Below are 13,991 nucleotides of genomic sequence, written 5' to 3'. Positions count from 1 at the left end.
GCTCTCTTAAAATCACGTGCCTATGAGTGGTGCAAAGCCTTAAAAGATGACCGTGAAATTACCAAAGAACTGCCTCGTTTCAGACGCGCATCGACGGCTCCGCCCGACGACAAAATGGAATAAAATAAGGCTATGGTGCTTTAAAACCGTCATACCAGCTTGAGAAAGATGGCACATGAACTGGATATATCCCACGAGTCAGCACGTACGATTTCGATTGATATTTTCGGCATTACAAAGATGGCCGCACGACTCGTAGCAAAAGAGCTGCATTCTCTTCAAAACCGCTATCGCAAACGAGTGCTGGATCGCTGTAATTCCGGAAGTGGAGCATATTTTGAACGAGACCCATTAAATTTGGATCATTTAGATTGAAAATGTTGTTGGATTTAACCATATTATCAGCACGCTATTCAAGGAAATATTAGAACTGAACGCTAAAGAGCAAGCAGAAAAACAGCCAAACAGATCCAGTAAACATAAAAAATAAAGTTCAATGATTCACAAAGTACTAAGAAAATAGTAAAGGCAGAGAAACACTGAAACTGCACACATGAATTTGTGAATAACTTGAATAACTGCTGCATTTTAAAGGATCGCACTTTTGCCCCACTGGTGGTGTTAAAGTTCGATTCGAAGGTTGCTAAGGAATTATTAATTTTAACCGAAAAATTGACGTTTAATAGAACTGCTTCTTTTCCAGCAGAAAGATAAAACGACAAACAGTGCATTTCTTTAGTTGTAACTTTATTTCATACATTTTATTTAAAAATCATTTTCCATGGTCAAACTTTTGTCCCAACTTACTCTACTATCCCTTGTGTGGTATGGATTCGATTTAGTGATGCAAAATTGATAACGACAGATTTCGACGCGCTTGGAAAACAATGTTTAAAGTTGTTGTGAGTAATGTGTGCAAGTGTCTTGTTCACAGGTTTGCAACGTGAATCGTTTTTTGCTATACGAACGCATGCTGCTTATCAACACGATGTATAAAGCTTCAAGACGTAAATTGTAAGGTATGTCCGCGAAGTTGCATGGAACTGAGGAAAGGAGCGCACTTGATAACCATTACGGACCGGTGTATGGATTCAATACTAAACATTCATCAAAATTCCTAGAAACTGGACTACTAGGAATCACTAGGCACTTCAGAGGACTGCTAACTAAACAAAAACAGTCGTTCGACGAGAGTCTTTACACGTGATAGTACATTCGTGCCATTCGTGGTGCAACCGGGACATGCGGTTTATAAGCAGGATCGCAGGTCGCTTCGCGTTTGAAAATAACGTTTTGTTTTCAGTGATTGTACCTGACCATGTGCCATTCGTAATTCACTCTAAATAACACTGTTGAAATATCGAAACGAGTCCTTTGCAATTCAGAGCACAAATAAACCATTAATTATACCACAGTCGCTAGGGTTGGTTATGGAGGGGTAACTGTTAATTAGCGTTAGAAAATTAGCAAAGTAGCGAAATGCATTGAGTCAAGTATGATGGGTAATATTTAAAAAATCCTTATTCTTTAGGTATAATAATAATAAGGTAATACGATAAGTTTTACTTCAAATGGTCCAACTATTTTCAACACAATAGTGGCCAGGCATTAAGAGGGAAAATGTAAAAAAATCAACTGAGTTAAAAAAAGTTAAATACCTTTGCACGCTCGTTAATTTGACCATAATTAATTATGGTTATATTAAAACATTTAATTTAACAATAACCATTTGGTAGTTCAGTTGGCCAATGAAAGATGTTCTTGTTCTTTTTTTTTATTCCAAACCCAACGAAAATTCTTCTGCCGTTCATTGTCCTTAGATGCTAGTCATGTGACACCGTTTAAAAGACTGTTACACAATGCATCGTTGGTGCCATTATTTTAACACATTAATTTAAGCGATTTCTACGACAGCCGCTAGGACAAGGCCTTTGAATAAGTGTATGTAATTATATTAAATACAATGGCCCAAAAACCAATCTCGAATTGTCGCAAACGCAAGGGGATGATAAAAACGTAAAATATAAAAAGAATTTAAAAAGCTTGTACTCAAACCATATCAAGTAACTATATAGCAGTCGAATATATTGCTACACGTAACGAAATAGATCATTGCGGAGCGTGTTGCATGTTCCATAGTGCAGGCAAATTAAGCTATTCGCTTGTTATATTTGTCTTGGCGCTTCTTCTTGGCGTCTCGGCATATGCCTAGGAGAAAATTGGAACTGCAAAGCACGATGCCGACCATGGTGGATTGACCAGTTCACCATCGCGGCACAACGCGACACCGGAGCTACACGCGCAACATCAATGACCAATGCGATATGACATGACAGCAAGACGACTTGCGCATGATAATGATGACAATGATGATGAAGATGATGCTGCGGCGATGAGATGACCTCGACCTGCAATTGCAGAACCTTACAATCCATCAACAATCATTTGTATGTCGGTCATGTAAACAAGACAACCCCAAAAGATCCGCGGTAAATTGCGGAAGCAGCCCTTACACGTCTGTTGGAGTTTGGTTTGCGGAATCAACTGTCCGGAGCGGCGTGGTGAAAGGGGTTACTTCTTCACTTTGAACTTTTAGAAGAACACGTGGTATCTGGCACGGTTCCATCTCCTAGACTGTTCATGCACGTATCATTTAGTACGAACATTTCCGACTGGCGCTGCTAAGTCTAGCCAGTCCGCCTTAATGGTTAAATATATTATTATTATTATTATTATTATTTTGGCCTAATCATAAACCGTTGCGGTTAGTACAAAACATTTTAATTACCCCCCCCCCCCCCCCCCTTAACCATATCATTATCAGTTATTATTTACTACACTCTCCATTCAGCATGCAAAAAACAATTATCAATATTTAAACGAAACCTTGCAGTGTTTACGATGGAATCCAAGTGTATCAGAGAGTAACCCAGATTTGACTACGCTCCCGACCATCCTTATCATTATCAGAACCATGCAAAGCGAGCCATTAATCAATGCAGCAACATTCGTTGATACTACAGAATCGTGTAGCAGCCGAAAAAAGGTAGGCCTATAAAAGCGCATCGCTACATGAACCACTCTTGTTAGTTACTAGTTGTATTCACTATGTGTAACATCACAGGATTCGTGGTCGCTTTGTGCGTCTTGTTGCTGATTCTTGGCATAAACGGAGGAGCAGAGTCTGCACCTTCACGAGTGGTTACATCGCTCGAGCACGAACCCCAAGACAATCCACATAGAGAAACGGGTATTTTTGAATGGGCATTGCCCGCCCAGGAATTTCGAGCGAAGAGGAGCAGCAGCAAAAGCAGCAGCAGTAGCAGCAACAAAAGCAGCAGTAGTAGTAAAAGCAGCAGCAGCAGCAGTAGCAGCAACAAAAGCAGCAGTAGTAGTAAAAGCAGCAGCAGCAGCAGCAACAAAAGCAGCAACAAAAGCAGTAATAGTAGTAAAAGCAGCAACAGCAGCAAAAGCACCAACAAAAGCAGCAGCAACAGCAACAAAGGCAAGATCAGCAATCCATATAGCGGCGGCAGCGGCAGCAGAATCATCATCAGAGACCAAGCCAGCAGCATCAGCAGCAAGAGCAGCAGCAGCAGCATTAGAAAAAATGGAAAATAAAATGTAAGGCATCCTTGAAATAGTAACAAGTATGTGCAATATAGGGTGTAGTGCATTTGGCGATTAATTAGAGTTTCCTTCAGGTAATTTAGCAATTGCTTTGATTGCTAGTGGCACAAAGGTTAGACACCTTAATACAATTAATGCTTTTTCGTCTACTATACCTCCAATTCGTGATATAAAAAGGTAGAGGTTGAAAAACATCCTTCTCATCCCAAAAATGCATTGAAACCGTGACTAGTGCTTCGTTTGAAGATTGCACATATTGTGATCAGTGTAGTAGACCAGTGGTTACCGTGAGCCATTTTGACAGATTTTGATTGATCTCATGAACAGCATGGCAAGTTTTAATTGTTTGCTTTTTTAAATTTCGTTTCAGATCCAAATAAGCGTCGTCTCATCAGATCAGTACTGGAAGAAAGAAAACAGCTAAACATGCCTGCAGTAACATGGATCAAACAAAAAAATTACACATAAAAATCGGTGGAATTAATTGATCTTTGTAATTGTGTTCGGCCACACTTTATGGAATCTAAGAACCTTTTCTAATGAAGTTATAATAAAATTACACACCTTTGTGTCGGTACACATCGTTAATGTTAATAATTTGATAGAAACAAGGCCGCAACATTTAACAATCGCAGCAATTAGTGCGGTACACCAATGGTCCTTTACTCCGGATTAATTGACCTGACAAATTGCAGGACGAAATCACTCAAACCGGGACAGCAAAAGCTCGGCTATCACTTAACGAAGGTAAACGTAACGGATTGAACTTTTCTGTGTAGCGGACTGAAATGAATTCAAAGTTTCGGAGGATACACATTTGACCACCGTCCAACACTGAAGTAGAATTCAACAAATATCCTTATTCCATGATTCTATTTTTTAAAACGGACATTTTATTATGCTTTGTGGTTTCAATTCTACACTCTAGTGGGGGCCGTACGCGAAAAGTTGATAGATCGATAGAGAGAGAAACAGAGGGAGAGAGAGAGAGAGATGTGTGTGGGATAAGTATGTTTTTTGTGTCTAATTAATGATTTATCATATCTCTTTACATTTAACATGTCGGCCATTGAGCCTGCACATGAACGAGGTGGCTATATATATAAAGTGAAGACCCTAGCATGTCTAGTCAGCCCGTGCGACTATCTTCTCCCTCCCTTCTGTCTTGAGCCTTCTCTTATCGCGTGCTCTAGATGTTGGATACGGGACTTCAGTTAGCATTGCGACACAGTTATCAGCAGTACTTAGAATTAAATAAATTAATGCACCTAGCATCTCTCTCGCATCTAGTCGAGGGCCACAGGATCGAACTACAGTGCAGTTTCGCTCGTTTTTTCATTTGTTTCTATCCATACGATCGTGCCATTGATCACGGCACCGAAACATAGCTACATCACATCATCTACTCTGCGAGGAATCGCGATTTCTCTACAGGCCCACACTGTAGGCCACGGGCGCAAAACAAGCAACTGAACGGCGGAGGAAAAGGAGCATCTAAAAGGTAAAGGCTAAGGTAGGATGCCTAAGGGAATAATATTGCAAAGTAAACGCAGAGATGCAAAATAACAAGCGAGCATCGTTCACCCGTTATGCGGTTGTTGCGTGAGTGTCCGAGAATCCTTAAATAACCCAACGTATATCCTTACCGCTGCCGGCTGTCAAATTAATTACCGGCACCGGTTCCTTCTATATTTTACATTTGAATAAACTCACCGGAAGCCAGGTGCCCTCTTTCTTCCTGATCCTCGCAGCAGCAGCCCCAGCATCAGATTTCATCGTTGCATTTTCTTTTTTTCTTCCTAATGTCTAGTATCAATCATTCGCTATCAGCTAATACCTAGTTGTCATTCTGATCATGGCGCATCGTACAGTGCGCTCGATCCGTCGAGAACATAAACATCCGTTCTATAATAGTTCGTATAAACGTGTGTCCTATATGTGCACCGTGTCGTGCTCCACGTACCCTGCGCCCATCGAGTGGCTTCTGTAAAGCGAACGGACAACTGGGGCCAGGCAGCGACAGCAGTGCGGTGGGAGGGGAGCATCTTACTTTAAAGGCATTTGCCCTTTTAAACAAAGGTGGATAAGGTAGATTAATGTAAAAAAGAGAAAGAAAAAAATAAGGGGCAGTATTACATAAAGGTCGCCACGCATTTAGTTGACGCTTTAAAATTAATTTTTGGTTCGAAATGTTTGTGACAGACCGACGGAGACGAGCACGACGGTGGCCAATGGAGCTCCAGCTGGATTGGCATTCCGTGCGCTTCATGAGACTGGAAGGTGGCCAGATGGGGTTTGTTGGCGTAAAATGCTACTAATAGAGTCCACTGCAAAGCCACAGTATCCTTTTGTCGTGTCTTAACATTCTCATTATCCTGTCGCCGATTGTTATCGCCTGATCCAGTCCGGAATCGTAGTCCGTGGGATCCGTGTTCCGTTGTTAAAGAGTGAGAGATTCTAACGCCTTCTGCGAATGATTGGTGGTAGGAAGAAGCATCCACCTATCTACACGCCCGCTACACACCTTACCTAAGCTAGAGCTATGAACGTGAAAGAACGAACGAAAAGCACGCTACACATTACTATCTCCTAGTAGTTTCGATTCTATTCGAGGAAGAATATTTGTCAACTTGTTTTTCTGTAAAAATCATTGCGATCACTTGCTCTTGCTACCTTAGCATGAATATGGGGGGGTAGTGCCGTATATGCTACACAAAGTTAAAAAACCCTAAACTAATATCTAAAGGAGCGTCCGAAAGCCCTCCGAAGCTCGTTGAGCGAGAGGATTTGTGGGGGAGGGGCGGGCATGCAATACCGAATGCGAGGGATTCACGGCTTGAACCAAAGAAGGCAACCGAAGTGAGGGAAGGCCAAGGATGCCAAAGGAAAAAAAGAGAGCCATTGAGGTGCTTATCTGGAAAGTAGTGTGATGCCGGTACCGTCCCTCTATCTTCCTCTATTTCCCCCCTCTCTACTACCCGGTCCGTTGCAGAGAGTCTCTGTGTGTCTTAGGATGGTGCAGTTTACGATACGAGCGGACTGCTGATACCGGTCGGTACCGTGGGACCTCCGCTTTCCACCGCTTGCTGTGGCTGGCTGCAGGAAGCGGTGGATGCGCTGGTGATGGTTGGATGGGAAACGTCAAGGTTGCTACCGTTCGTGGCCATGGATAGCGCCGGATCGACAGATGAAGCTGCTGGCGGACCATTCGATGACGATGGCGACGAAGATGCAGCAACAGCTGCAGCTGCAGCACGATCATCACGATCACGATCCTCCAGCGGTGATATGGTGGTCGTCTTCACCGGTGATACTAGCGAACCGATCGGCGAAGCGGACGTTGCCGATACCGAGGAGGACGGTGGGGTCGAGGTGGGTGCGGACACGGTGTTCGCGGACAGTGGGAGCGGATTCGCAAACAGAACACCCTCGTACTGCACTCCATTGAACTCCATCGTCACCACCAGCTTCTGGTCACCCTTGCTGGCATCACCTGGAAGGAATGGTTCGCTCTGTTAGTCAAGTGCTTCAAGGAGAAGTGTTCCAGTATCCCAATTTCTTGTTGAACTTACCTCGACTGATCAGCTTAAACTGCATGCCCGTAATGCCCATCGGTGAGCTGAACGGGTCGGAGTTGAGCGTACGGTCACCGGCATTCACGTTGCCACCCGAGGAAGTGTGCTTCGTGCTGTGATGGAAGTCATTGTCCGGCGTCAGACTGAGCCGGTCACCGTTTTCCGTGTGCTTCCCACGGCCCAGATGCGATCGATTGGCACGCGACGACTGCTGTTGCCTTTGGTTGTGATGGTTGTGGCTGTGATGGTGTCCTTGTTGCTGCTGCTGCTGCTGCTGCTGCTGCTGCTCCCGGTCTTCCTGCTGCAACTGTTCATCATCATGCAGCTGGTGGCGCTTCAGTTTGCTGGCATCGGCACTGCTACACCGCACTCGCTCACGATCCAGCACACTCAGGTCCAGGCTGGCCATGTGTTGTTGCTGCTGTTGCTGCTGCTGTTGAAGGTGTTGCTGGACGGCGGCCGCTTGCGCCGCAACATGCTGCTGAACACGTTCCCGTTCGCGCTGTTGCTGCTGCAGATGATGATCGGCGAGACTGAGCGCTAGCGGGTGGTGCTGGCTGGCGACCAGCGATGCCCGCAGAATGTCCTCCTCCGTCGGTTCCTCATCTTCTTCCTCCTCATCCTCGTCCTCATCGGCGTCCTCGTGATGGTGCAAGCTGGACGAGGTGGTGGTGGTGCCATTCTCGCGCAGATTGATCGGCGTTCCGGTGACCGATCGCAGTTCGTCCTCATCGTGCGACGAGCTGTTTAGCTTCAGTGGCGTCAACGATCGGCTGTGGCTGTGATGGTGGTGATGGTGATGATGATGTTGCTGCTGCTGCTGCTGTTGTTGTTGTTGTTGCTGCTGGTGGCTCCGTTTGGCCGGTGGTGGATGACCACCGGCACTGAAGTCCCGCGGATCGGCACTAAAGTCAACCGGATGTTCGGTGCGCTCCCGTTTGATCGATGGCATCGCGTGGTCCGGTGATTCCGACAGATCGAGGGCGCTGTAATGAGGCAGATTGAGGTCGAATTAGAGCCAAGCGTTTTGGGACAGACAGCAGGGATGCAGGACACCCACCTTTGCATGTTGTTCTCGGGGCTTGTGTTGAGCGAGTTCGGTGGGCTGTTCGGGCTCGGATTGTACATGTTCCAGAGGGCGACACGCGAGATTTCGAGTGCGTTCAGTGCCGACAGCTTGTTACCGTCGGGGCTTTGTGCCCGGGTCATCTCTTTCGGCTGGAACAGTTTGATGTAGTCAAGCATGCGCTGCTCGAACTCTGCGGGCAGAATGTTCGGAATCTGGCCAACCGGTGGTAGCAGCCGATGGTGGTGATGCTGCTGTTGGTGCTGCTGATTCACGTGCGATACCAGCGACATTGGCGGTATCTGTGACATCCCTTGCGGTATCGGCGATCGCTGCACCGAGGGCTGTGAGTAAAAAAAGGAAAAGGAAAAGAATGGATTAGAAATGAATCGTTCAGTAAAGCAAGAGCCTCAACTGGCTTGAAAACAGTGAATGAAAGGGCGCATTCCCAAGGAAAAGCGATCCAGCAGCATCACTATGAATGGCGCGCAAATACCAAAACATCAACAAACATGCACATAAAAACACGTTCATTCCAGCATTTTCCACTCTCCCGACATCCAACACTCAATTAGCCCAGATTCCACCGGCCGCATGAATGAAGATCGGATCCGATCGGATGGTTCATGGTGCCACATGATCCGGGCACGATTAATGGGCGCGCAGCGAGAGGCTGGTAGGTTGGTTTGGTACATAACACGTGTTTTCTACCACCACGATCACTAACTAACTGACTGACTGACTGACTGGGCTGGTTGGTAACAATGTTTGTACGAATGATTGTGTTTTGATTGCAGACATCGACTCGGCCGCACCGTGAGCGGGAAGCAGCATTCGAAGATCGCTTCAATTGATCGCAACTCAAAGCGGTCCAAACAGGGGCGGCAGTGATCCGCTTTCTCAATGCTCATGTGCGCGCGTGATCATCTCTGCAACCGCAGCGGCGATCGTAAACATTATGATGTCGATTCAAATAACAGAAGAGAGAGAGTAAGAAAGAGAGAAAGAGAGAGAAGGAGAGCGGATCACCGTGAGGTTCCAGAACCTCCGCAAGATGCAGCATCCACCGAGGATCGCAGGAACGTGTTGCTTGCGTTGTCGTGGTCTCCGTTTTCGTCTTCACCGATTACGTCTCCCATTCCCCTTGGGTCCCCCTGGACACACGTTTGTGATGTTTGTTTTGGCAAAACAAGAACCAAACACACACATACACCAAGTGACGGGACCGGGCATGACCCGGACAAACTCGCGGCGGTTCGCGGATTCCGCTGGATTCTTTGGCCCCACGGCATTAAGGTCGATGCTGCGGCATCTGATCAATTATGGCGGATGTAAAAGCGTATGCCAGCATCATGCTGGGCATGCCGGATGTGCCACGGGTCAATATTGCCGCAGATGATTATTGGTAATCGAATGAGACGGAGCGACAGAGAGAGAGAGAGCGAAATGGAGCATCCTTCCCTATTGGTCGGTGGTCGCATCACCTGCAGCTGTACTAACGTCCTCCTCCCCACCGTTCATTGGGGACATTGCACTTACCGAATCAAACTGGCCATAGCTGGAGCGTCGACCCTCGCGCCGATTACCATCGATCGCTGCCTGCAGTTCCGCCGGTGTGCTCAGGTTTTTCTTCTCGCACTCGTACGGATAGAGATACTTCATGTACCTGTAAAGGGAGAACGGAAAACGGAAGAACAGAATAGTTGGTTAGTTAGGTGGTAAGCATAAAATGGGCGCGCAAGACCCCCTTCGCCACCATCATCATCGTGGGCTACGCTGTTGGTGAGTTGAAGACATTCATCTGAGTATGATCTGTGTATGGGTGTCTGTATGTATCGTAATACAAATATTAATTCGAAAGGAGAAAAAGAGAGAGAGAGAAATTCCAATCCACACGTTGGTCACGTCTGGCGATGTCGTTCTAATTGATTGTTCAAACAGCGTGGTGGCTACTTGTTCCGATCCTCTTGGATTTCCTCGACTGCATCACACCACGAACTGCGGTGCACACGCCTACTGGATTGATCGCAGCAGCAGCAGTAGCAACAGCATCCAGCATCCAAGCGGTTATAAGAAACTCACAGATCCGGATTAAAGTTGAGATCGAATTCGATCGCGATTCTGCCACATTTTGATCGCTCCGAAAAACACTTCGACTATAATTATAATTACGGACAAGAAACCCACGCTTCGCTCTATATTAAAAGCTCCAAAAAGTATACTTTGTTGCCGTTTTGTGATTTTTTTGGGGTTTTTTTGTTGTTGTTCAGTACCAGAACCCCGTAACCACAAACCGGGGTAGGAGCGAGCGATCGAAGGTCAGAAATCGAAAGATTCGAATGATGAGAGGGATCTGTTCTGTTCCGATTCCCAGAAGCACGATCTTAGTGGGATTTGATGGCTTCGGCTGACGATCGTCCAGACAATGAAAAAAGGATCATCAAACACCAGATCAGCAAATGCAGCCTCTTCGCTTCGCCGGATAGTGTGCGGAAAGGATTATATGCAACCCCTTCCGTTGGGAGTCCAGCGTTTTTTTTTTATTATAAATTTTGCGATGAAACTCATTTCTAAACCACACCCGACGCAACACCATAAAACCTCATTAATGGCCAGCGAGCGTTTATGGGCCACCCTTCTTCTCCAGCCCGGTGCACAAAACCCGAACCAAATCTCAAGCAAGATCCCGTGAATGAACACCCTGTGAGACACCGAGCCACCGTGACCTTCGAATGAGGTGTGCTGGCGCAGAAGGATACTGCCTGGAAATGCAAAAATGGACGAGAAAACACATCCACCACCCGTGATCCATCACGGATCGCCAGGGCTTCTGTGCGTTTTTCGGGCCCATCATAATAATCAATATTTTCTTGATTTCGCCGGGACCGAGAGATGATTTGCCGGTGATCTGTCATTCCGTATGGTTGGCCGATGGAGCAGTCCAGGAACCGAGCAGGCACCGACCGCTCGGGTGTGTGATGGATCGGTCATTTATACGGGGAATCGTTAAATTTGGAAGAAGTATTGCAGTGCAGGGTACAGTCATCGGTATCGAAAAACGCAGACAGGCGACATACGAAAACAGCAGAACAGCGGAACAAGTCGACGTTCGCTTTTATGATCCGTCTCAATTTATTGTTTGGAGCATCTTTTTATTTGCAATAATAAATTCATCGATTTATACCTTTCGCTACGTTTTCTTCTCCGTTCGGGAGAGCTTTCAGGATAGTGGATGACCTCCGTCTGTGGTGTCTGAATGTTTTTCATCTTTTCAGTTGAGAGAGGATGGGTGGCGCAGATACATCATTGGGCTGAATGTGTTTTTTTTTTTGCCAAAAACCAATAAATGTATCGAATGCTCGACGATGTAGAGAGACAGAAAGAGAGGACCAGAGAGGAAGGTGTGTTCGTGGCGTTCAGGAATGTGGAATTTAATGTTGAAAGCGCACACTTTTACAGCCCAAAACAATGCTGAATGAAATTGAAAATTGAAGGCGATCTGGCGTCGGGACCGTAAAATGATTCACATTCCGACCGGTTGGCTGGTCAGTTATGGTGGAACTTCACTGCAACTGACGAAAGGTTAAAACTGAAAACAAATCCTTCTTTCTGTTCACCGTCATAACACAATTGGTAGCTGAGGAGTCCGATTGGTGTGGACGATGTTCTAATAATGATTTCCAATCATCATAATAATTTCATAATACTAACGATTATAACATATTTAAAGTCTGTATTGGAGCCCTGATTACATCAATCAAATCAAGATTACAGAGCAAGATAATGTTAAATAGTAGTTTGAAATTTAAGTCGTGTTGTTTCGGTTATATTTAATCTTGCATAGGCCTTATGAAATAGCTGCTCTATAAAAGCATGCTCTATAATTAGCAGTCAATTCGAAACCATTTGAGATTAAAGTTGACAAAACTCTAATAGCGGAATTAGAAGTAAACATCTTTTGAAAAAAGAGAGAGGTGATGATAAAGCACTTGGCTTTGAATCACAATAAAATAATGATTGCTTCAATGATAAAATAGATAAAACTAACATATGAAAACCTACTTATGACAATGAATATATTCCAATTTTTATCACAATTTTCCTTTCCAAACTCACTAGTAAACTTCTTCCGAAGCCGTCCACATCTCATCATGTCTACGTCATCGATCTGTTTGGCAGAAATTTCATCAGCAAACGCACCGGCAGCGAAAGACACCGCAGCGAAACATCAAAGTGAAACATTGAAACCACAAGTCCACAAGCCAAACCACCCAACTCTGCTACACGCGTCCGATAAGCCCGTGCGCGCACGCACATCCCGTTTTTGGCGGCGGATGTGCCGCCGATGAGCGAAAAGACAATCCCCAAAAAAAACAAACTTCTCGCGCCGCCTCGCCTTAATAAATGTCACAAAATTATCAACATTGACTCCGCGAGAAAGGGCGTACGTACGTCGCGGGGTACCACGATATTACCTGCAAATGTTGACTGATGGACTGACTGATGCTGGCCCCACACACTCCTCCCCCGACCGTCATCGGCACCACCACCATCAGGTTCATCCGTGATCCACATGTGTTCGTGCGAGTGTACGGGGTGAAAATATATTAATTTAATATTTAAATTACCTCCCCGCATCACTTCCTTCCTCTCCTTCCCTTTCTACACCCCCGAGAGCCGCGTTTGAAGACCGCCGCGTCACTATTCGAGAAAAGTCCCGAAACTCCGAAAAACTGCCAACGATTGTGTCTCCAACCCTGCCCCACCGACGATCACAATGACAATTTATGGGTCATAGAGGTACCTCTTTCGTGAGGAGGATGAGGTGTTCAAATTGCAAAAAAAAAAACGGGAAATGGTAAAGTATGTGAAAACCACAAGCGAGCTAACGGAGCATACGCTCTGGCCAAAAAGATGCTGGTGGTGCGTTTGTCACCGAGCCATAGACAGACACCTGCTGTCCTCGATGTTGTTTATGATTCATGTTGCCCCAACCACCACCACCACCATCAGCAACTCTTAAGCAACTCGCCGTTGCTCGAAATGACGTATTCTTATTGCTGGTGTGAACATGGCGTTGATGCGGATGTGGCGAAGAGTAGAAAACAACACAACACACATTGCGGCAGCGCAACGTAACGTCACGATCGAGCACGACTGAAGACAATACTGCGGTGCTGCTGCTGGTGCTGTGCTGATGATGATCATTTTGGCAACGATGGGTTATAATTTGAAAGGAATGTCGATCGTCTAATGTGCCGCCACAAATTGCAATGCCGGAAAAGGCATTAAGCTGCATCTGTATGGGGTGTTCCGGTGCTCCAAAGCAATCCGCCAGACATGCTGACGCCGCATCTGGAATCGAGGAATGCAAGAGAATGCCAGCAACAGGAAGAATGGTTCTGGGTGGACCAATCTCGATTGCATCTTCTTGTTATGTTGAATTTATGTAGAAGAACAGTCGGAATCTGATGCTTGTCAACATAAAAGTTCCCCCAAAAAAAGGGTTCTGATCGGGCTGAGCACGTGAAAAGCGCGCGCGCGCGCGCGCAAAATAAAACACTTCCACTAATTACCGACACAAACCATCAATTACATCCAGCCTGTGTGTCCACGAGCTGTCATCCGACGGGCGGACGGACCGACACACCGAGGCCAAATATGTGTCTATTTCAATTTAAACATCCCCTGCACCATCCGGTCCCTCTTCCACTCTTTCT

The 13,991-nt window shown here is 45.8% G+C and overlaps 1 protein-coding gene and 1 long non-coding RNA gene across 2 annotated transcripts in view; one reads left to right on the top strand and one right to left on the bottom strand.

Annotated features, from left to right (window-relative positions):
• The first annotated feature begins 845 nt into the window (after positions 1–845).
• On the top strand, positions 846–4,207 carry LOC126575901 (uncharacterized). Its single transcript, XR_007608279.1, has 4 exons — positions 846–1,019; positions 2,894–3,046; positions 3,125–3,624; positions 4,001–4,207. It is a non-coding gene; the product is annotated as an uncharacterized LOC126575901 (long non-coding RNA).
• Positions 4,208–4,482: 275 nt separating this feature from the next.
• Positions 4,483–13,991, bottom strand: part of LOC126577248 (protein dead ringer) — a 98,034-nt gene continuing 88,525 nt past the window's right edge. Inside the window, exons 7-10 of the mRNA XM_050238718.1 lie at positions 9,811–9,937; positions 8,266–8,615; positions 7,203–8,191; positions 4,483–7,123 (exon numbers count right to left, since the gene is read on the bottom strand). Of these exons, the coding sequence (XP_050094675.1) occupies positions 6,654–7,123; positions 7,203–8,191; positions 8,266–8,615; positions 9,811–9,937 (1,936 nt within the window). The 3' untranslated portion in view covers positions 4,483–6,653. The remainder of the gene's footprint in view (positions 7,124–7,202; positions 8,192–8,265; positions 8,616–9,810; positions 9,938–13,991) is intronic.

Source organism: Anopheles aquasalis, chromosome 3 (assembly GCF_943734665.1).
Source record: "Anopheles aquasalis chromosome 3, idAnoAquaMG_Q_19, whole genome shotgun sequence".
NCBI classification, from domain to species: Eukaryota; Metazoa; Arthropoda; class Insecta; order Diptera; family Culicidae; genus Anopheles; species Anopheles aquasalis.
Note: the sequence above shows the minus strand (reverse complement) of the source record. Positions and strands in the feature narration are given on the sequence as shown.